We start from the raw sequence: 24,335 nt of genomic DNA, 5'->3' as shown, positions 1-24,335 counted from the left end.
ACTTACGGATTTCAAATGTCTCTGTATATATTAGAAATCATTATTATTTCAATGTATTGTTCCGCGCAGTCTTCGCCTTAGTAGCGCTAATGTACATTTGGCTGCCTTTTTCTTGACGCTCGTTCCTCAGTGCAGCAGATGGAGGCTGTCAGCTAACTACAGACTACATTGATGTTGCAGGTATTCTCCTCTCACTCACGCGTTTTGCTTATGTGCCTGTTCCTTGTTGTTTCTGTTGAATGTTTTTTGTCACTTCGGGAAACGACTGATAATAAGAAGAAGACTTTAAAACAGCTTTGGTCTAAATCTAGATGTCAGTGCAGAGTTAGAAAGATCTCCTGTGCATTTTCTACATTTTGAAGGGAGATGGAATAGTTGAGAGACAATTGAAGGGTTGGCTGGATACCAGACAAAAGATTCTCAGTGTAAACAATTGAAAAAGTTAGCACCAAGCACACATTCATTTCAGATTCTGTGCACATTTGATATGTAATTGCTTTGTCTAATTCTCATTTCTCTTTCCATGCTCCCTCACTAAAGTGGCCCCTGGTGCAATGCCTCCAATCATGGCTCAGATTAGTGATCCAAAGATCGCTTTTGCTTACCTCCGTCCAGCCTGTGTCCTGCTGACCCGAGAGCCCTCCGTGACCAACGTGGAGACACTGAACGGCCAGTTAAAGGAAGTCAATGATGCCACTTTGCAGCAGCTCCAGGAGTATGTCCTCTTCCCCCTTCGCTTTGTCCTCAAAGTCCCGGGGCAGAAGAAGGAGAAACTGGTGCAGGCTGTGGCCGAGGCCATGAGCCATGTCCTGGAGAACACTTGTGTCCGGAGCTGGGACACCCTACATGGCCTCCTCTCAGAGCTGTGCCTCTGCCTCTGCACTCCAACTGATCCTGGGAAACCTGCAGATACTTCAGAGGAGCTGAAATCAGCTGTGCTGAGGTGCCTGAATGCTCTGCTACATGCTGCTTATGGTGATATAGTCTTCAGACTCTTTGAACCCGTCATGCTGCCTGGACTGGGAGCTGCCATATCACTGCTGCTTGCTCTAGGAGAGAAGGAGAAATCTCGTGATGTACAGGCTGCAGCACTGAAGTGCCTCCTGGCTTTGACTCTGCAGTGTGACTGCACTCAGGACCATGTAGTCCCATCGCCAGAGGAGCAACGTTTAATAGGCAGCACCATGGCTTCATTCTTACCAGGGATCACTACGGCTGTCGCCAGAATCATTACAGGAGACATGAGACAAGGCCATGCAGTTACAGTCAGGGCTATTAAGGTACGGTATTGGACATCTTTCTCAGCCTCGACTCTGGATTAATCTGTTTTGACTCCGTTTGACTTTCACTTACAGAGGTATATATGGATAGTTGACTGTCATAGTCATTATTATGTACTGTACTATTGAAGCCCTAGCTAAGCAATTATTTTTACTGTTACTTGTATTACTTTGGTTAATATTATATGTTATTATGTTACATTTTTGCTGAACAATCTGTACTATACAGAAAGTAGATAACTTTTTTTTTTTGGAATTCTTAAAAAATATTTTCCTAAGGCTTTTTTCATCATAAAAGACCAATGGCAAAGGTGATCAGATCTTTATACAAATGCAGTAAATTGCTCCATAATCGTCTCTTTTCTTTCCCCTAATTTCTTTCAGGTTTGGTTGAGGACTGTGGGGCTTGTCATGGAAGATGCCCAGCTTCAGGCCAGTGAGCCTCCCCAGACCCCCTCACCAGACCTGGGTAGGATCGCTCAGCTGGTCATCCAACGGACACCAGACTGGGTGAAGAGCACCGCGGGGAGACTGTCCGAGCTGCTGAAGAAGATCATCTCCTGCACCTCAGCTCACCAGCACTGGAGGGTTCGGCTGCAGCTGGTGGAGCTGGCTGACCACCTGCTGGCCAGGTGTAGTCAGTCACTGAGGGAGTGTGTGGGGCCATTACTGGAAGCACTGGTCGGGGCGGTCAATGACGAGGAGCCCAGAGTCAGAGAGAGGTTTGATTTCAGTTGATATTTTTTGTGAGGAAAAAGAATAGACGACAAAACAAAAATAGCATAAGATGTTCATTTAAACACCCGTCCTCTTTCCTCTGCTCCAGGTGTCAGTCTGTTCTCAGAGACGTATCACAGAGGAATCAGAGATGTGGCAGCCACGGCGATGGTACCAGTCAGCACAGCAGCGCACAGACCTTCACTGACGTTCTCTCAGAGAACCTCCACTCTTTGGCTACGTCTCTTCCCAGACTGATGAGGACCTCTGACGACCAGAAGAAACTGTTTGTCCTCAACGTGTTTCTGGGTTATTTAAAAATCCTGGGGCCTCTCGTCTCTGTGGTGCTGAACTCGGCTGCACATCTGGAGAGGATTTCCAAAGCCCTGATGCAGGTAATGTTTTCTACTATGCTATCAGAGTGTACTTGATATTTTGGGTGGGAATTATGCATCATCACTTTATGGCTATAAAACCTTGGGAAAAGTCTGTTGTTGTTTTTTACAATAATTATAACAACGATTTAGTGGTTTAGTTTAGTCAATATATGTCAAATGAATTGACATATTTTTTTAATGGTGTTTTATCCATTTGTATGCATTTTCTTAACTTACAGTGTGTTGTGCTCTCAGCCACTGTAGTTTTGTATTTATCAATTCTTTTTTAAAATTATTTATTATATTGTAACAAATGCTCTGACTGTAGCAACTGAACAGTGAGATTATCATATTTTTTTCTCTGGTATCAGTACAATTTAGTAATAGGGACTGTGCATCTGTGTGTCCTGTCCAAAGTTTATACAGATTACAGAGAATAAGGGGCATTCATAACAAAGTGAAATTTGAATTAAACACCCAGCCCGGCAGTGTGGTACCATTACTGCCCAAATACAGCTATAAAATGTCTGTCATGTCATTCATATGGTAATTATAGAATTCTGTTTTTAGAGCATACAGCATTTTAGCATTCAGATGAAGTAGAGAGTGGTTTCCGGTGCAACTTCACCAACCCACAAGGTGCATGGAGAGGAAACACAGTGGAAAATGTTCAAAGGAGCTCCAGCAGCACTTGTGAAAAAACAACTTTATTTGACCAACGTGTTTCGGCTTGTGGCCTTCATCAGGGTCATAGAGAAACACATTATACACATAATTTAAATAGACGCATTCAGATAGTTGCCAGTTTCATATGAGACCCTTTATGAGGTATGACTTTGTCACATTTGTTTTGCAGGTGCTGGAGCTGGACGTGATGGATGTTTGCATTGTAGAAGAAAGAAGGCAAAACTCTGACTTAGAGACTAGTTCAACCTCTCCTGATTCCTGCACCGCTCACAGACAGAGGAAGCATTTTCTTTACTTCACTGATGAGAAGATCTTGTCTGTGCTCATGGAGATCTGTCGGACGTTAGGTATGATCAAAGATATTAATAAATGGAAAGATACTACTCCATGAGCGGCTGCTCCAATGATATGAAATGGTATACACTTCCTGTCTCTCTAAATGGGCGTGGCCAACCGTCACCCCACCTCGTCTGTGAACGTGTGTGTGGATTTATACAATTTGTAGGTAGATGAAAGTGAGATATTTATATTTTCTTATGATAACATTAAATATTTACACTACTAACAGTAATATTTAGCATGACAAAAATAATTTAAATCATTTTCACGGGAGTTCGCGGCCGTTTGTTTGACGTTGCCTAGGAGATCTGTGCCAAATCTCGCGAGAGTATGACGTAGAGACAGAGACAGGTCTGGAACAAAGTGGATTTTCTCCTGATGTGTCCGTCTGAAAATTGCCATTTTGGTGTCAAACTGTTCACAAGAGATGTGGCTTGTGAAAAATGAGTCCAAAATTTACTTAAGTGACTGTGGGGAGAAAGACTCGACCATAATCTGTGTTCACGTTCAATTTTCCCATTGGAGTCAATACACTCCAGGCTGTCTCTGGTCTCCCTAAAGGGGCGTGGCCGTGCAGAAGCCCACGTGACATGCACAGAGCCGGTTCAGACCTCCATGGGGCCCTAGGCAAAATTCTGCTAAGGGGCCCTCCTAACTGAACCCCAAAAATTTTCAACAGTCGCACCTGACACCCAGTGTTTCCACGCATCCCCCCTTTAAACGTATTGCAGTGTTGGTCTAACTAAGAATAAATTCAGAACAAATCAAATCAAACTAAATGTAACAATGCATGTAAACATGTTAATGTTTGAAAAAACTCACCATTAAATAAATCTCTAGATAAAGCGACTATTAATTCAGCTCCATCAAATTGGCTGCACTTGTTTTACTTTCACTTCAAATGTAGGTAATTATGTAATTATTATTTATTATATAATTATTATTATTTTTAGCACCATTGTCATAATATTTCACAAGTTTTGTTTGATTCTGCATCTATATTTGCATGTAGGCTATCCAAGCAAACAAAATTCAATCTTAGTCAATATTTATCCATTGCTTTCCATTTTGTATAAGTGTAGACGTAACGTAACTACACTACAACTAAAATTATAGGAGCCAGCAAGACGCACACAGAGACCGGGGTTCACCCAGGGCCCACCGCCCTGTTAATGCAGGTCAAACACGGACTAGTCCCTCCCTCCCTCCCTCCCTCCCACCCGGAGAGGAGAGTTACCTGACTGCTGTTCCTGCAGGTCATTGTCAGCTGTTTCTTCCCCCTAATTCCCCGAGGGATAACTCCGCTTCATCGTGGCGTGCCAAGCGCTGTCTTGTTAGGCTGTACTGGGAATCCGGTAGGCTACACGTCACGTCGTCAGTTTTTTTTTTTTTTTTTAACGGGGCCTCTGCTATTTTGCGGGGCCCTACGCAACGTGCGTAGTGTGCGTATTGGGTGAACCGGTACTGGACATGCATACAGGAAGCTAACTCGTCATGGAAGGTCTTGGTTTATAAACCGTCTTTGGTATGATCACTGCTCAGTACAGAGAGACAAAGTCATCTACAGCTTTGCTCAGCATTTAATAATTGTCAAATCTACAACTTTTAAGGGAATATAAAGACGATAAGAGTAGTTAAGTTGGTCCAATGAAAGCTTTGCAATATAAATACCAGTAACTTTTCCTCTCTTGATCTTTAGGTCACTATGGCAACATTTACCTGCTGACTGATCACTTTCTAGACCTGTACCGCCAGTCTTCAGCGTACAGGAAGCAGGCCGCCATGGTTCTGAATGAGATTGTCAGGGGAGCCGCAGGCATTGGCGTGGCAACAGGCAGTCAGGATTTGGAGGGTGAAGGTCGCGGACGCTGTGCCACCGCGGACGACCTTAAATCAGCTGTGGTGTCGGTCCTGGACGAGTACACCAGTCTGAGCAACTGGCACCTGATGACTGTCAGCGAGGAGACGGACAGAGACCGACAGGATCAAAGGGTGAGGATATCTGTTGCTAGTGGAGACTCTGTGTTGCTTCTCCACTGTACCCAGGTGGATGTCTTTAGTTTGTAGCTCGAGCTTCATATTGAGTAGAGACATGAGAGTGTTATCAATCTCCGTTTCCAACTCTTCAAAAGAAAGTAAACAAGTTCATTTCCCAAAATGTTAAACTACTCCTGGTTTAAATTAAATGTGGCTCATGGGTAATGAATTGTGCATCATTATCACCATCATCAGATAAAACTGCTGATGAATTTGTAATGTGATTGATCATCACTCAGATGATCCCTCTCTTCCTGTGAGGATACTCTAAATGAAAAAGTGATGCTTTGCTATTTAATCTAATATTTCACATCTCATTTTGTATTCTGTGACCAGTTTCTATCCAATGTGATATCAGACTCCCTCATTTGCAGCCCGTGTTGCACAGCTCTCTCTGCATTTGAATTCAGTCACGGTCAGATCAGTTCACTCCTGAACAAGGTGCTCCAGGCCTTATGGAGAAACATGGTGTTCACAATATGGCCCCAGACTGAAGAGCTGGAAGAGCTGCTCCAGGCTTTCAACTAACCGCTCTGAATTTTCAAGGCACGATTACTGAGCTGACGGGAAACATTTTAGGGCCTCCAACCAAATACAACAGCAGTGCTGTGTTAGCTTGAAGATAAACGGGAGCTTCCTCTTTGTCAGCTAAAATGCGTCTCCTGAGACACAGTAGCTAATGATATGGACTCTAAGCACAGAAACACAGAGGGTTTGGCCACAGCAGCGACTGTCATTGCTTCCTCCATGGAGTCTGATCTTTTATATTCATAAATTGGATAAATCTGAACATGGTTTAGGACTGAACCAATGTGAACTACAGTCGCTATAGACAGACAGGTCAAACCTATTATTGGCAATAAGTTTTGGGCATCAGCATTAATCTTATAGGATTATTCTGTTTATGTTTTGTAAAAAAAAAAAAAATCATCACCCAGTGTTGATTTAAACATCTTTTTTTTGTAGAAGTTTTTACATTTTGTTTATATATGCTGTTTCTCAGTGCAAATTGTTTGTGCCCCCCAGATCCAAAAGAAAAGTGTAGAGCTCATGTATGGCATAATTTGAAACCGACATCATAGTTTAATAGTCTTATTATTCAATACGGTGCAATCAACAAATGTGTTTCAGGCTAAACCATCAGCAACCTATGAAACAGTAGATGAAACAACATACATGTATGCGCAGGTGAGATTTAAACACAATGAGGTGCATCTGTGAATGAACCACTCAGAAACTAAATCTTCATAGCAGGGGGTGTAAGGCAACAAGCAGTTAAATTGAACAAGGAGCACCAAGTAAAAAATGAAAAAAACACATTACATTAATGACATATATACATAGGTTCCTATTTCCTGCATAGAGGAAAAGATGTGTAATAACACCCCCTTTACAGTCTCTTATGCTGATGATGGTTTATAAATGTATATAAATGTATTGATTGCTAGTGATAAATTAGATTATGAGCACTGACATTTTTTCATATAGTCCACTTCCATGTTTGCTGGTTGTCTCCTTCTTCCCTGCTTGAGTTTTTGCCATTTTACTGCAATGATCAGCAGAACTGAGTGAACCCATCCTACTGGAACAGGAACCCTTTGATAAAAAATATTTTTCTGTAGTTTTCTGACTTAATAAGACTTTAAGTTTGGAGGAATAATTATTTTCTTCTCTAGTTGATGCAACACCTTGCAATCAGTAGAGGACAATCTTTATAATGCATGACACTGACATCTGTCTTCTGTCTCTCTGTAGCTGCTCAGCCCACAAAGTCTCCTCTCCATATCCAACACCAACACAAACACAAACTCTCTCCAAGTGATTCCTTCCTCCTTTGGCTTCCCGTCACCCTCGTCGTCCACCTCCACAATCCACCAGCTCAACAGCAACATCTGGCAGCTGTGTATCCAGCTCGAAGGCATCGCCTGCTTCTCTCAGGCCCTTGGGTGGAACTTTCGTCCCCTGCTGATGACATCACTGTACCCCGTGCTGGAGAAAGCCGGGGAGGAGACGCTGCTGGTCAGCCAGGCTGCGCTGGGTGCCATGTGGGACATCAGTAAATCCTGCGGCTACGTCTCCCTCAAAGAGCTGATCAATGAGAACTCAGATTATCTGCTCAATGACATCTCCCTCAACCTGCAGAGGCTCAGCCAGCACCCACAGGTAAAGGTGCGGCAGAGAATAAGAGCATCGTTTTTAAGAAGTGGTATAAACACGAAGAAGAATGTGACTATTTAAAGCACTGAGATCTCATCACCTTTTTCATTAGAGTTCATGAGCAGGTGTGACTGCGCAAATGAATGGGGGGTGGGGGTAACAGTTATAGTCATTATCAATTTAAGTGTTGATGTTTGTTTTTTGTTTAGCTGCTCATTATTTTACTGCTCAGGTTGCTTATCTTGTCAGATCAAAGTTTCAAAACAGAAGATTTATCAGTTAACAAAATGGAAAAGAGCAGCTAGTTCATGTTTGTCACTGAATATTTGGGATATTTATTTTTGCTAAATTAATTGATTTAATTAGTAAACTGTCTGATTTATCAGAATGAATTACTTCAGCACAACAAATTAATAAAATACTATATTAATAACAAACACAGTGAATCACCAACCATTGAATCAGGATCATTATTTCACAAGTTAAAAGAACTCGTAAGTCCAAAGTCAAATGCCGTGTATTTCACCACACTCTTGTCTCTTTGGCCAGGCTCCACGCGTGTTGACAGTGATGTTGACTCACTCCGACTGCAGTCTGCTGTCTCTGGTCAGCGACATCGTTCAGGATGTGCTGATGGCTCTGGATCTGAGCTACGACCACACAGCCGCCCTCTTCTGCTCCGTGCTGCATGCGCTGATGAAAGCTCTGAGTGAGTTCACAGAAGTGATGTCAGTTTATTTAACACATACGGTCGGGGGTCAACATGTGACTTTATTGTACCCACACAGTAACTGTCATTCTCTACCATACATTACCAAACCCTATTTAACAATAATGTAGTAATTTAATCATATAAATTTATATTTGAGACCTTAAACTTTAATATTCATCACCATTAAGAAAAATTCAGTAGAACTGAACTGAGACTGATCTACAGTGCCTATAGAAATTAATTATACCCTGCTAAAACCTTAACCTTTTGGAAAACCTTTTCTGAAAAAAGTGCCACACTCAGTCTTTATTAAGCTATTCAAAAAAACACCTGGATGACCTGGACTCCAACTCCAAGCTCCATGTTTGGCAAAAACCAAACACATCACACCATCCATAACACACTACAGTATACCTACTGTGAAGCATGGTGATGGGATGTTGTGGGGATGTTGGTCCTCTTTTTATCGGTTTTGATTTCAGCCCATATGACAAATAATCTTGCTATTTCAAAGAGGTATGGTCATTTTCTATAGACACTGTAGCTCTGATTGTACCTATTGAAGCTGATCATTTTATATATTTTCTGACCCGTTTTAGCATTTTCTTTTGCTCAACATCACTGTGAATGAGGGCCGGCACTTGAGTCTTGATTACATATGCAATTTCCATGGTACAGCTACTGATTTATAATAAAAGTCAAAGGTTTATGCTCTCAGAGAGTTTTTTATGTTTCTATCAGCTTCAGAGGCTGAGAAATAACGTTTTTTTTTTTTAGCAAATGTTGAATTGCTTTAGGTCTTAATGGTTAAGAGACTGCCAAAAGGAGTTCAAAACAAATGACGATGTTTGGGTTGCTTTGGCTGGAAAATGTAAGAGGAGAAAGATGCGAGGAAATTTTAAGGATGACTTAAAAGTTTGCTGATTTATTGTAACTGATGCCCAACCTGTCTGTATGTGCCATTGCCCATTGTCCTGTCTTTTTGTCCTCCTTCAGTGCGGTGGTTTCCCTCCAGTTGTAATCGTACCAGTGAATCTGCCAAACCCAAGCAGACCTCCACTGACCAGGAAGTGTTTGACATCCGCCAGTTTGTGCTGGATTTCCGTAAACAGAAGGAGCTGGCAGAAGGCATCGGGATAGAGGAGGACCTCACGGAGGACCTCGGTAATGTGAAGTCTGTTAGGATAATGACATTTCATAGCACTACATTAGATTTGTCTTGTCATTAGGGAGTTATAGTGACAGAATATACAGTAACTGAGTTTTTGCTGGTTGACTGACCCGTGCACATTCACTCTCTTCCCAGATGTCCCTCCTCCCACAGAGTGTGAGGATGCAGAAGATATTGATGGTCCTGATATGAAAGCAGAGCTTCCCTCCCACATCAGCATCACTAAAGATGTTATGGAGCGCTGCATTCATCTGCTGTCAGATCCCAGCCTCAGGCTCCGGCTCAAGGTACCGTGTCTGTACTGCGATGTACAGTAGAGAGACCAGTGGAGAGACTATGGTTTTAATGACAATAACTCGAGTGAGGCCACTTTTCATTAACAAGATACTGAAGAGGGAAATTAGCTTTGTCTGTCTTTCTGAGAAATCCTCAACCTGACAGACTGGCCTAATGTGAATTAGACAAAAAGATTCAGTTTTGAAGTTTTTTTGGAATGGGATTACAAAAAGGAATTTAGTGGAGCAAGACTTGGTTAGATCTATGCCTCTGAAGCTGCAGAGAAAGTCTTAATCACCTGTACAGCTATGTGTGTCATTGATACGCTCTCTGTTCACCCTTTCTCTTTCTTGAGGTGTTGGATGTGCTGGAGCTCTGTGTGTGTGTCTTGAGTGAGAAGGAAAACGAGCTGCTACCCATGGCCCATCGCTGCTGGCCCCCCCTCCTACAGAGACTGACAGCTGACGACCCTCTAGCCGTCCTCAGGGCCTTCAGGGTAAACAACTCCAACGAGTCTGCTCTCTCATTTCATTACACGTTGTAAATGTGTTAAGAAAATACCTCTCGGTGATTCTTTGAGAGGAAATGTGCTTCTTCAATGTGTTAGTGGATCATTTGACAGTGAACTTGTGGTGGAAAATGTGGTTCTGCCTGTGGAGAGTCAAAGAACAAGACTGGAGAGGTAGCATGTTTATACTTTATTCTCGATAGAGAAGGGAACAGAACACAGAACTACACAGCACATAGCAGTTCAGAGTAGTGCCCCCAGAACAGAGATTGCAGTCCCTTCTTATACCCCACTTTATGACTCTGGTTACTTCAGCAAATTTCCACCACAAACTTAATGATGATTTGGTGTAAAAAATGTATCATGTATGTTGTATCATGTGCAGCAACTTAACAGTGAATTAAAAGTCTCATTTTGTTACATCAGGTTAACAGCAGGTTGTATTCAAAGGCTCCATCTCATCCTTAGGAGCACAATGAAAAACTACATAATGCACAAGATAATTTAATTTAATTTTTTTCTTTTTATTCTATTTCATAATTTTGCAGGTCACTCAGATTCAGTTTTTATTCATATTTTCTGTTCTGTTTGTGTCTATATCTCAGTGCTTTTATTCAGGGGAGAAGCCACATAATTTCACAGACCTAATGAAACGTAGCTGATTCTGACTCTGAATCAATCAAAGGTTGTAGTTGGTCGTGGCTCTGATGTTTACTGTTGACTGGCTGTTTCATCATTTGTATTTAATTTTTAGGAAAAAATGTAAAACTGATTTTAAATCCACCAAAAGATAAAGAATTCTTTCTTAATGAATTGTCTTTCAGATTCATCTTTTCAAACAGTTTAAATTACGTAAAATTAAAAAGTGATCTCACTTTTTGGATTTATAAAATCGAAGATGTCAGTTGATTCAGCAAATCACTGTAAATTATTCTACTTGTCAACATCTGTGTTGAGTTGGACTGTGTTTGTGTCATTTCCCAGCTGTGTATCTACTTTAAATGCTGAGTCTGTCTGACAGGTGCTGTGTACACTGGGGGAGACGTGTGGTGACTTCCTGAGGAGCAGGGTTTCCAAAGAGGTTCTTCCCAAGCTGAGCGCCTCGCTGGTACGACAGGCTCCGATCAGCGCCAAAGCCGGACCCGTCTACACACACACCCTGGCCTACAAACTTCAGCTGGCTGTACTGCAGGGGCTGGGCTCCCTGTGCCAGAGGCTGGACCTGGGTAAGAGAAACAGAAGCACACACACATACAGTACACATAACACACAGTATTAATAACTATGTTAAATATCCAGTCTAAAAGTGGGCTGAAAAATATGCATATAACACAAAACAACTCAGATGTAGGCCGACACATACATTAAGGTTAATAAAAACCTCACTCTATAGGCAGCATCATTTAAAACAAACATCCACCATAAGAGCTGTAAGATAAGATTCATAACAAGTTAATAAAACATTTGTGTCGTTAACTCCTCTGCATTTAAGGAAAAATGATCAGCTTTAAGGTTTTGTGGAAATGATTAGCCTGACATATAAAATGAAAAAATAAGCCCATCTACGCTTCTACAGCAGCTTTATTGATACTATTGTTGAGCTGTATATGTAGCTTTAATGCATCATTTACTTGTGCATGAGTAGAAATACATTAACAAACTGCATGTCAACTACTTTTGGCAAACATGCACTTTTTCTTTGTTTTTTGTTGTTTTTTGTCAGCGTATATCTATTTGGGAACCTTTCATTGGACAGAATTATAGCCGTTTAGATCGATGTCAGATTGCTGTCAGAGGACACTGACTGTCTCTCACCACCAGATGGCAGTTTTGTATAACAGTGAAAGCCAAGAGACATTACAGTACTTTAGCATGAGTTAGTGCATCTCAGTTCTCTCTCTCTCTAATAATGAAGACCTGAAGAGAACAGAGCTGCATCTTGAAGATTTGATTGTGGAAATTAGAAAATGCAGTGCATCTGTTTTGTTTCTGTCTAATGTGTTTGTGACAAAGCAGCAGTTTTTATTTTAATCCAAGTCAGCGCCCTCTTTATTGTGTTTTTAAATCATCATTTTATTTATAATATTGCAGGTGACATTCCAGCACGCCTTGTTCATTTCTTTGTGTCACAAATATGCACAGCATTTTCCCTCATATATAAAATTGCACAACACTCTCTTGTGACTTAAAAGACCTTCAGGCTGACGCATTGTTTGAATTCAACATACATAGCCAACTGAGACACCAGGATGCTACTGAATCAAATGGCTGCTGCAAGCAAATGTTCTCCCTCAAGAACAATTAAGCAAGAAATGCTGTTAAATCTGTGCTGCAATCAGTCAAAGTCAAGATGCTTCAGGAAAAAGAGACTTCTAATTGATTAGAAAAGAAACACAATGTTTTGTAAAGTTGTGTATTTTGTGCTCGACATAGCTTTTGTTATCATCGCTAAATGTGTTCATCCAGAAGAGCCTGGGGGCTCAGTGCCTGTGTTTGTGTGTGTGTGTGTTAGAAGTGATGTAATTATGAGTTGCTTGTCTAATTTTCCATCAATCATTATGTTCATTAAGTAGTGACATCCCTGTCTCGGCCATACTGGGTTCAGATTGCACTAATTTTCCAAAGCTGCTAAATACTCAATTGGACGCTCACAGCACACACAGTGGAAGTGAGAGAATCTTCATGTGGGGCCATGTTAAGACTCTTATTTTGGTGGGTTTACTTATTTGTAAAAGTTTGAGTTGATTAGTGCTTTTCCTGAATGACATGCTCATCACTGAGAGCAGGAAGTGTAATCAGTGATAAAGATTACACTGAAAATGGTGTTTTCATCAAGTGATAATTGCAATCACTTTTAGCTCCCAAGGACAGGATATATGTGCACAGGAGCTGGTTGGTCGGGTTGTAGGGATAAATTATCACAGCTCTAATAATCCTTCTTTTGTAAAATAAAAATGGTTCAAAAATGACGATGATGTCAGATTTTAAGAGGGTGGAACAGGTGTTAATTTCCCATCCACAAAAGCCTGGGGTTTGTTTTAAAGGTGTAGCATCTCCAGGCCGGTCCCCACCACGGTGATGGCGTGAACCTCACACCTCCCACCAAAGCTCATCACAGACAGAAGAAAAGTTAGCAGCTGGTGGCACCATGTGTGACAGAGATGACATGGCTGTCTGCAGCGCTCCCCGGGCCAACAGCAGAGATGGGGACAGCACAGAAGAATGCACAATTTTTTTTAAATGAAAGAACAAAAACAAAAAAACATTTACTGTGCAAATAACAGCTTCCATTATGTGAAGCATATCTGAATTGTTGTCATCACAATGGGACCTTGTAACAGTAAACGGCTGTAATCAGTCTCCTTCCTGCAGCAGGATGTATGTGTGGAGGTATAACATTAAACGGAGCAATTTGGTGAAGATGAATAAAAAAACCTTACTCAGACCCACCAATATTCACATAGACAAACATCCAGTCTTTGTGTGTTTAGCATCAGTTCTTTAATCTTTAATATGTAATATTTTCACATAGAAAAATTTGAAATAGAAAATGCATGATTTGCCTTCACCTTGTACAGCAAAACAGAGAATGCATTGTCCTTGCTGTTCAGTAAGGTCAGTGTCCGTCGTTTACACTTGGCAGAGGTTTGGGTTCACCAGGCTAGTGTGACAGGGAGACGACCCAGCAGCCTTGATAGAAAGGCAGTGCCACTGGTATTGGAGGCAAAGGATGGCGTGCGGAATAAATGCTCACCCCGGGCAAGGCAATAAGCTGTTTGCACTTTAACCATTCACCTCTGTGCTCCTGCAGTACGTAAGTGCCAGTGCTTTCACTGTGAGTGAAGTGCAAAGAAAAGATGAGAAAAGCCATCAGAGATGTCACCTGCACCCATGTGTGCACATATTATCTGACATTTGCCGTCTGATTAGATGATGTCGCCTCAACCGGCACATTGCTCTTCAGACTTCGGTATAGCTTTGAAAATTTCAAAACACGTCAGGAGGAGCATCAGTTTAAGTTAAAACACTGCTCTAAATTCACAGACTGACCTCAAAATTGTGTAACCATAGCAACATTGCCAGGCTTCGTACATGTATTTGAATTTAAGCCTCTTAACTCCAACATATTCAACAAAGAAAGCAATGTGATGTTCTCAAAGCTGCCCTGATCAATATGCTTTATATTAGCAAGGGATCAAATGACTGCTACTGCAGCCTATTAGTTTGCCATATCCATATGTTAAAGATTTAGGACATTTTTGTCACATTTGATGCTATTATTTCATTTATATTCAATTATCCTATGGATAACAATTATATTTGTTAAAGATGGCATTTCATTTGACAAATTTTTCCATTTTATACATAAACATGTAGCTCACACTGTTGTTCAAATCCATCCTCCCTCTTCAGCCACAACCTATAACTCAATCAGTCAATTTATATTTATACAACACCTATTTATGCAAGATATAATGTAGTTGCAGTAAGTGATTGAATGAATATAAGTAGTTGACAGAAACTGCTATAGAGAAATGAGGACATTAAAATAATGATGATGAGAATGTGAGTAGCAACAATAAAAAGAAAGGATGGATAGAAGTGATAAATTAGAACAGAAATGTGTAGAAATACTCAAATCATAAAATGATAGAACAGTACATAACAGCCAGATTGAAAGGAGACGTTTTAAGTGTACGTTTATAGTTCTGACGCTGTCCATGGTGCTGAAGTAACAGACAGATCGCACAACAGGTCAGATTAAATCTTCTATAAAGAGAGTATGCCTGTGAATATTCTCATATCTCAAGGAAATCTAAATGGACCGCAACTGGACTTGGTTGTTTGACGTTTCACCTCTCATCCAAGAGGCTTCATCAGTTCATGTTCGCATCTGACCAGGCTGGGACTGGTCCTATAGAGAGAGTATGTTTTTTAAAATACATATTGTAGTAAAGTTCAGAATGACCTCTACTCGGTTTCCTGAAGAAGTAAATGTTTCCAAGTGAGCTGTGATTTCCCTGGTCATGGCAACACGTCTTGAGTCCTCATCATCAAACGCAGCAGTTCTAATGAGTACCATGGAGCACGTTGGCCACATTTAGCTGATTGTTTTGGTTTTCAGGGCCAAAAAATTCACATTGAGAAAAGCTTCATGCTGTTTGTAAGATTTCTCTACTGACGGACATAGTTTCTTGCAGCCATTATTTACTAGGCAATTACTAGCCCATTCATGTGTGTAATTCCTCATTTATGTCTTTTTTACACCGTGTAAAAGTATTTCAACAATGGGGAAACATTACGTCTGAATAATGTGTTTTAATGTTAAAAAGTCTATCATGATCTGTACAAATTGGCACTCTTCTCGCATCCCCACGCGTTTGACTCTGTAGTATTTTCCTTTCCATCAGAAGTACATACTGTCAGAACTGCAGGCTTATTTGCTAACCTATCAGGTTGATCCCTGCAGATTCCCGCACAATAACATCCCATCAGCTTAGCAGCTCTGCTTGTAGGTGTTGATAAATCCCTGCCTCTCTTTACTTTCTGCCATCATATGCTCAACTCGTCTTTGTCAGTTTTTTTTTCACAAAAAATACAAAAAAGTAAAACCTAGCTCTAGAGCCACAGTTACACCATTAGGGATGTAATGATACATTCAAGGTTCATGTTGTGGTTTTATATTCCATACTGGGTGCTTGTTCATATTGACACAGTATTTCAAACAAAACCAGAATGAAGTCAGGACTGAAAAAATATTTTATTCACATTTCTGGGAGGCAAAAATTCATAGCTACAGGTTTCGATGTTATTTACACACAGTATTTCACATATAGAGAAATCTATGATAATAATGCCAGAGGTGCGAGTTTCAACATCTGTTTTTCCTTGTCTTACCTGGAAGCCTGTGACTGTTGAATGGGTTAATTAGCTGTGTGGTTACTGTAAGTCACATTAGCACAAAATACCATAATTATATTATGTGCAGTGCAGCATTTTGTTTGATGATGTAGGTGTGCCTGTTGTGGATTTACATGAGTTTTAAATCAATGTGGTAAAGAACTTGAAATCTGAACTCTGAAATTTCCATGGATAAACCTGTGAGCATTTCAAGTTTGTGTCTCTGTCCTGAGCGGTTTGCCAGAAGTCAGGAAAGTTACTCTAATTAGATCTTTTGGGAAGTTCCTTTTATATTTGTCTGGCCTCACATTATTTCCACAAAATACTTAAATTAAACTGCTTTGGTCCGCTCAGTATCTCGACTCCAGGTGAAGTGGTGTTGTTGTACGTTGTTGTAAGGATCTTTGCAGCATCAACATGAATTAAAACATTTATTATACAGTTCAAGCTGAAAATGTCACCGCACGAGTATTGCTCTCAGGTATATTTATGAGGAGCTATTTGTAAGTTTTGTTATTCCAACATAGCCAGTGTGAGGATTAACATCATTAAACTTTGTTATTTTACCAAGACAGCATCAGCATTAACTCTATCACGTCTTTTCTTTTGCTGAAGTTAGCATGCTACCCAGCTAGTCCCTGTCCATCTCGTCACTGTCCAATAGCGACTCACTGTAGCCTCCACTCTGCCCTGTAGACGTAGCGCTGCTCCTCCTGTCTTGTAAACACAACAATGGTTGAAGCTTTTGTCAATTGACAGTCACCACCACCTGCTACCCGCAAGAAAACCACATTGAACAACAGAGAAAACTTTCACACAGCTCCTGTAACCTCCTGCTTTGCACCTCAAGTACTTTTCTCTTTACTGCCTTATTTCTTTTTTTACCCTTTATCTAATTGAAACAAGTGTGACTAAAACTAGGTCCCATTTATCTTTATCCTTTTACAGTACCTGTAACATTAGTGGAATTAGTAAATTAGTGAATACCTTTTCTGCACCACTCCACATATTTAAGGGGAAGAACCAGCATTCATCTGCTCAACACTGACAAATATGAATTATCTTCTTTTTTTTTAAGTATATTTTTTGGCTTTTCATGTCTTTATTAGATAGTACAGTTAAGAGAGACAGGAAATGGGGAGGCAGAGAGAGGGGGAACGACATGTAGGAAAGGCAGGGCCGGCCCTAGGATTTTGGTGGCCCTAAACAAGATTTTTGTTTGTGGCCCTGCACTCTAAGCGCAAACACCAAATCACTGGTTAAAACTGAATACAGACGTGTTTATGCCCTCTGAGGTTTGAGGCCATTTTCTCGAATTTAACATATTTTCTTAAATTTATCTTTTTAAGATAGGTTACTTGCAGATGTAACAATACTCAAATGTTTTATGTCTAAATATTAGAACCTACGCTGTAAGCACACTGAGGCCAATTTGTCCTAGAACACTGTAGAAAGAAATCATTTAGGCCAAATGCTGGAAATTTGAGGTCTGCTTTTTGAAAAATTTCAAATCCCTTGTGAAAACACACCTTCAGTCATGAGAATGAACTGTTTTGGTGCTTGAAATAGGATATGAATACAGTAATAGATACGTGAAGGATACAAGTCTAAAATGAAATTTTGTAAGATTACTTTTTGAGCACAAATGTTGTCATTCTGCCGTTCTATTTTCACCAAATGTCTCAAATGTGAGATAAAAGAAGCTGAATATTGATTTCAAATTACACATAAAGCTCATAGCGTGCACGTGAAGACCTCAAGATGTTTAAATGACTTGAGGAACCCCGGTACCTTTCTGATCATGTGGCCCCCCACCTAACGACTGTGGCCCTAAACAACCGCATAGAGTGTTTATGCCAGGGACCGGCCCTGAGGAAAGGGGATTCGAACCGGGGCCACCTGCAGCGAGGACTGTGGCCTCTACACATGGGGCGCCCACTTAACTTCCTGAGCCACTCAGCGTCCCTTGAATTATCTTCTTAATGTAGAACTGTTTAGCTTTCCTCAAGTTGATATGGCCTTTCAGACACTGAAGCCACTATAGGAGACTATTTATACTCAAAAAGAGAGGTTATCGTAAACATTAAAACCTGTCATAGTAGGATAAACACAGGGCTGAGTATATATTCTCATTAACACTAATGAGAATGTGAAGCTGTGTCTGTCCTACGAGGTTGTGGTTTCATTGACTATTTTACTGTGTTTTTGGTTGATAGGCATTTTAATTACAGCTCTTTTAGTCGACTCGTAATTAAAGCAGAAACCATAATTTGAGTGGAGACAAAAATATGTCAATGCATTGTTAAAGGATAATTGCAGTTTATTACAACTTGGCTGCTGTTTTTATTCTTTTGACCGTAATTTCTGTCATTCTTGAGAGCGTTGGACTCATCGTGTAATTGCTGAGGTCTGGGACGATGGTGATACTGCTACTATGACAGCAAAACGAAAGAATAAATCATCTAAAAAAACCAAAACAACAGAAGCTGCTTTGGTTGATTGCAGATGTAACTCCAGTGTGTACTGGGTGTTCATGGTGTTTTCTTTATCTGCTGAGATGCTACTGTTGTGTTCTGGTTGTTGGCTGCAGTCTGTGTAGTGTCAGTGTCAGTGAAGGTGTTGGAGGAACAGCTATTTGACAGACCCAACCATGTCTGTATGGACTGCCATGAAATTTTGTTAAGAAGTTTCCAACGTGGATGAAGTCTCCTGGTTTTTCCTAGTAGTGCCACTATGAGGCTGACTTGTGATAAATATTGAATAGAATGTCAGTCCTTTATCTGATAGACTATAACCTACAAACTACGTAACCTACAAAGTACTTTTTTTATGTCAATGCCTTGTATAAAATAAAATCTAGCAGTTTAGACTGAGCTCTGTCTTTAGGTCCCAAGTATGGGTCGGATTCTGGTCTCATTTTAATGCAACAGACATAGCTACAGTTAGAGACAAGGACGGCAAAGAAACTGAACTGGTACGATAAACAATGGTACAATATAGAGGTTGACCTGGATGATTTAAAGGCAGGTATAATAACCATAGTTTGGAGCAGGAGAAAGCCAATCAACGAATCTGTCGATATTCCCCTGGAAAAAAAAGCAGATTACAAGTCAAGGGTCCACACAGCTCTGTCAGAGTCAGCACAGTCAGTCAGGACATGAGTGATGCAATACATTTTAATCATCATAACGCCTTTTGTCCACAGCTGTCTCCTGTTTAAAATGACAATGCAGGCAGCTCAGCGTCTGTGATATATGAGGCAATTTATTTTGTACAAAGATTAGCAATGTCAACCCCTGTTTAAATATACGTTACCTCAGATCTGGTGCTGGTGGAGGGTGCAGAGCCATCGCCCAGTATGAGAGCCAAAACTTCTACTGATAACAACAGTTTATAAAATGTATGTATACCGTAAACAAAACTAGGGTGGTGTTTATGCAGAAACTAAGTGATAGATACCAGATATATAGAAGACTTACTGTTTGAACTGAATTCCTGTATGGTAAATGTGTGCACGTCTTTGGTCTTCAGTGTACCAGGTGACACTAAAAGTAAAAGGACATTGAACATTTGTGAGTCTGCATTTATCTTGACAGGAGGAGACAAGTCGTGCTTAACAGTGAAAATTTGTCAGGTTTGATAAATGACTACTTTTTGTTCGTTTGTGTTTTTCCATTAGCATCCATACATAGAAGGGAGTTCATTCACAGATTCTTGACCTGGTTTATTCGACATAAAAGAGTTGTGTGGTGTAGTAGCTTGAAGGATCCTCCACCCACTGTGTGACCACTGTGGACTGCAAAGATAACATCACACCCACACACGCAGTGTTTTGGTTACAACCTTCATATGAATGTAATGTAGCAAAGACAGTAATCTCACTCCTGTCACATCGAAGGAAATAGTCTAATCCAGACTGTTTAAGATTCTTGTCCTTGATTTTTTGCTTTTATCAGAAAAGGGGAGATTAGGTGTTCTGCGATGGAGAGAATGTGAAAGAGCAGCAGAGAAACAGTCAGCGGCTGCAGCCTTACTCATGTGAATACCGATTTGGCTACAGCTTACCTCTGGGACGCCTGCAGCAAGCCAATTACCAGGCCTCAGTCACACAGAGAGAGAAAGACAGAAACACAGATTGGCTGAAGCAAATAATACGTTTCAGCTCGAGTTCCAGCTTCAGCTTTAATTCCACCCTGTTGTTGTGGTTCTTTTTTTTTTATAGCACTCTCTAACAGCACCTGGCCACCTTTCCTCTTTTATTCATTTTATTTCTCACTTCCACTGCTCCCCTCCATCCACCTTGATTCAACAAAAGACTACACTACGAGTGCAGCAGCAGAAAGGGGAGGAAGAAAAGGGATAAAAGCAGTTGCTAAATAATCCCATTTAACTCTGAAATATGCACTGCTGCTTTTATTCTTGACACACAGCGAGCAGGCCCGGTTCAAGCCGAGTGTGGGTTGAATTGGCAAATAGAGTGAGCAGAGAGGGAGAGAGAGATGTTTTGAAATGAGGCTTGAAAGGCAGCCCAGTTTGCAGCTCAGGGAATCACTAAATGTCTGCTGGGAAGGATGGAGAGAGAGAGGGAGAGATAGGAAAGGAGATGACAGAGTGGAAAGGATTCAAATGGATAGAGGGAGCAGGAGCTGGCAAGGTTATGAAAGTTACAGTCAGTGGAAAGGGGGGGAGAAAAGAGGAGTGAGGCAGGTTCTCAGGTGTGAAATCCAGAGACGTGGAAACAGCCCGCTGTGGAATTTTCCCTCCGCGGTCTCAGCACTTTCTCTCAGCTCGTTAGGGGGTTAGAGAAAGTAAAGTCCAGGCATGATCTATTTTTCCTCTTTCATCTTCTAACCTCTTTGACTCTTACCCACCATCCTAACAAGCTGTGCCACATACTGGGGGAACTGATTATATCCTGGGTTGGGTTTGAGGTGTGTCAATTTATGTTGTTTTGTACATATAATCAAGGTGGTAACCATAAATAAAGTGGCCTTTGTATTGATATTTTTCTGGGTTGATTTCCTTTGTGATTTATGATCTTCTTGTATTTTTTATTGCATGGAACAAACACATTGATCATCCTTATGTGGGCGCACGCACAGGATGCATCTTGTTTATAACAACGCGACTGAATTTCCTCAAGTATTTATTTACATTATGTAAGACTATCTCTGGTTCTGTTGGGGGAAATATTGCATAGTTTGTGTTTTACGGTACAGATGTGTTTGGTTTCCTCAGGTGAAGCAGATCTGGATGCTGTGTGTGAAGCCTGCCTGCCCTACCTGAGCTGCAGACAGCCCATCCCGCTGCAGGAGGCCTCTCTTAGGTAACTCCTCACTCACACCCTTATGCTTTGGGTCCAGCACTTTTTAGATGGAGATACTGAACTTTATATATTCTCTATAGATGTTGTAGATTAAGATTAATCCAGTTTTTTCAACACTTCACTCAATGTAGCAAACACTGACACTTGCATGAGTTAAAATGATCACAGGAATGTACTAAAAATGCACAACACACAACGTTATTACATATTAATGGCAGTTATGAGAAGGTAAGTTTTGATTTGGGATTTGAAGATGGACAGATTCCTGCAGACTTCGATGTGTTTATATACATCAGAGTCTCTGCCTAAGCCTGAGACCCCTCAGACTCACACTGGACCTGAGGTTGCATAATAGTTGGCATGGGGACGAGGGAATAAACCTAACTCATTGTTTTGGGCTTTTTAATTATAATACAAAAATGAAAAATAAAAAAAATCTATATTTTATATTAAGCTATAAAACCATGTCAAAACATATTGAACTAAGGTTAAGTTAATTATTGTTCTTTCTATGATATAGATCATTCCATTAATCCATATTTTCTGGGACCCTAATAAATGTGCTTGCATGTTTTTTGCACTCATTAACAACATATTTGTGTCACTAAACAACTCTGAATTGCAGTTAAAAACTTGAATTAAAACTAAAAAAGCTAACTTATTAAAAAGTGGCGAGTTAAAACAGACTCATAAATACAGTAAATACAGAATCCAAGCTTTGGTTTACAGGGTCAGAGAAAACAAGAACATTTGGGCTTTTTGCAATAAATGACTTGGCAGCACATGATCAAAGGCTAATTTTAGAGAGTGACCAATAACAAAAATGCTGTGATCACATATTGCATTTATCTCATTGAATCTGGATGATAAAGTTACTCATCTGCACAATATGTTTTCTGGTTTTTGTCCTCCTCCTGATTATTTCAGAAACAGAAATACTTTATTAATCCCCCGTGGGATCGTTTATGAGTTGTGTGCAGAGTGAGTTGTGTAAAGCATTTAAGCATATTCCTATTATGTCTTCTTCCAATCTTGCGCATTTTGACATTGACCCTTTTGTTAAAGTTTACAAATGCTTAATATCAGTTAGTTAAAGGGACAACGAGGAGTTTCTATTAGGTTATAAAAAAGTCTCACGTTAATGTGGATGAATCTCCGCTACCCACACTTGTTAATGGGCCCATTTTCGATAAATATATCGTTCTGTCTCTATCGTTATTTTGTTATTATTAGTGGTGGCGGAAATGCTGGTCGAGCCGACCAGCGTTTCCTTCGTGGCGAGTCATGAGAATAACGCAGCCGAATCACTGTTTATGGTCGAAACTACGACGGTATGTGATCGTCTTCAAACCTGTGACTTTAATTATTGATGAATGAAAACATGAGTCCGTCTTGTGCCAGTCAAAGAATTTCACGGTGCGCGCAGAGGCTCATAAATGTAGTGTGAAAACGCTTCGCTTTTCCAAAACTCCTTGTTGTCCCTTTAATTGTTTTTCAATTAGTGAATTATTATCGTTCCTCTAAGTCAGAATCATGTGAATGATTCCTAGCGTGGAGTTGTTGTGTAAAAAGAGTGTTTTGTTTTGACCAGAAACTTCAAATACAATCCATTAAAGCTTCAGTTGGTAACAATTATTCAGTCATATTTGCTGGAACTGTCACTATATTCTGATGGTCAGACATTAAATGAGTAATTTAGGACAAAATCCAACTCCTCTGGCTCCACCTACAGCCTGTAATCGTATTTGCCAAAATCCACCGCGCCCGACGATTCTCAACCAGTCAGGTAGAGGGAGCAGGAGGAGCAGCCAATCGCCGCTCCTACACGTCGTGCTATGGATACGGTACATCTTTTTTTTTTTTTTTTTTTTTCTCTGTGGGTGCGTTTATGGCTACTTTGTGTGTGTCTGTGTGTGTGTGGGGCGCTTGGCAGAGGTTCATAAAGGGACCTGACGGAGTATTGTCTTGAAATTTCCGACCAAGTCGCGGAGTTTACTTTCACTTTCGTCAACTTACCAACTGGAGCTTTAAGCACAACATACCTCTAGATATCGCGGTAAGTAAACAAGCAGCAGTGAAACAGCATTGAGTTACTGAGCTTCTAGTTAAACCTGCTGTGTTCAGCTCTGTCTGTCACTTTGGATTACAGGAAGGTCCTGCCCCCCCCTTCCCCTCCCAACACCACATATTATGCATTTTAGAAAAACTCAGCCCAGAGCTAATCCTCTTCCTGTGCATCCTTCACTCCTCCCCACAGCGTTTTCCGACACTTAATCCAGGTGGATCCGGACGCATTCTGGTTCATTCTGAACGAGCTGCACTGCCCGTGCTCCTACGTCCCGCCCCACCCTGACCTCCTGCCTGTGCAGCTGAGCGGGATGGGCCGACCCAGAGATGAGTACTCGGACAACGTCCTGAAACTGCTGAGGGAGGAGTTTCCCGCCACAGCCGAGCAGCCAGTCAGCTAATGAGCTGCTGAATGATGTGATCGACTATCCTGTCAGATGGACGGTCTATTGAACCACTTCTCCAACAAGTCAATTAACTGAACGGAAATCTGACAATTGTGCCGAAAAAACAGGCATCAGATGGGTGCGGTGATAACCTTCAAGGTGCACGCAGCTTTGATAAGCAGCCAGGTACAAAGAGGAAACGTCAATGCAGCATCTCTGTTGCTGCTCAGCCTCCAGCTGCAGGAGTCGACACCCTCATCACCCCCGACCACGTCTGTAGTGACAGTGTTGATGTTTCTTATTTCATGTGCTGTAAATGCAAATATTACCTTTGCCAGTCCCTCTCGTGTTATTTCTTAATTTTCTGAAGAAATGCTTTATTTTGAAAAACTTT

At 40.9% G+C, this 24,335-nt stretch overlaps 1 protein-coding gene across 1 annotated transcript; it reads left to right on the top strand.

Annotated features, from left to right (window-relative positions):
- Positions 1-24,335, top strand: tti1 (TELO2 interacting protein 1). The gene is made up of 14 exons (XM_085781193.1): positions 1-180; positions 541-1,280; positions 1,665-2,002; positions 2,107-2,392; positions 3,231-3,408; positions 5,100-5,392; positions 7,193-7,600; positions 8,144-8,303; positions 9,303-9,470; positions 9,613-9,764; positions 10,109-10,249; positions 11,283-11,487; positions 21,401-21,488; positions 23,746-24,335. The coding sequence occupies exons 2-14, from the start codon at positions 555-557 to the stop codon at positions 23,954-23,956; spliced, it is 3,354 nt and encodes a 1,117-aa protein (XP_085637319.1). The 5' UTR covers positions 1-180; positions 541-554; the 3' UTR covers positions 23,957-24,335.

Source organism: Trachurus japonicus, chromosome 7 (assembly GCF_045865225.1).
Source record: "Trachurus japonicus isolate A0001 chromosome 7, Traja_1.0".
NCBI classification, from domain to species: domain Eukaryota; kingdom Metazoa; phylum Chordata; class Actinopteri; order Carangiformes; family Carangidae; genus Trachurus; species Trachurus japonicus.
Note: the sequence above shows the minus strand (reverse complement) of the source record. Positions and strands in the feature narration are given on the sequence as shown.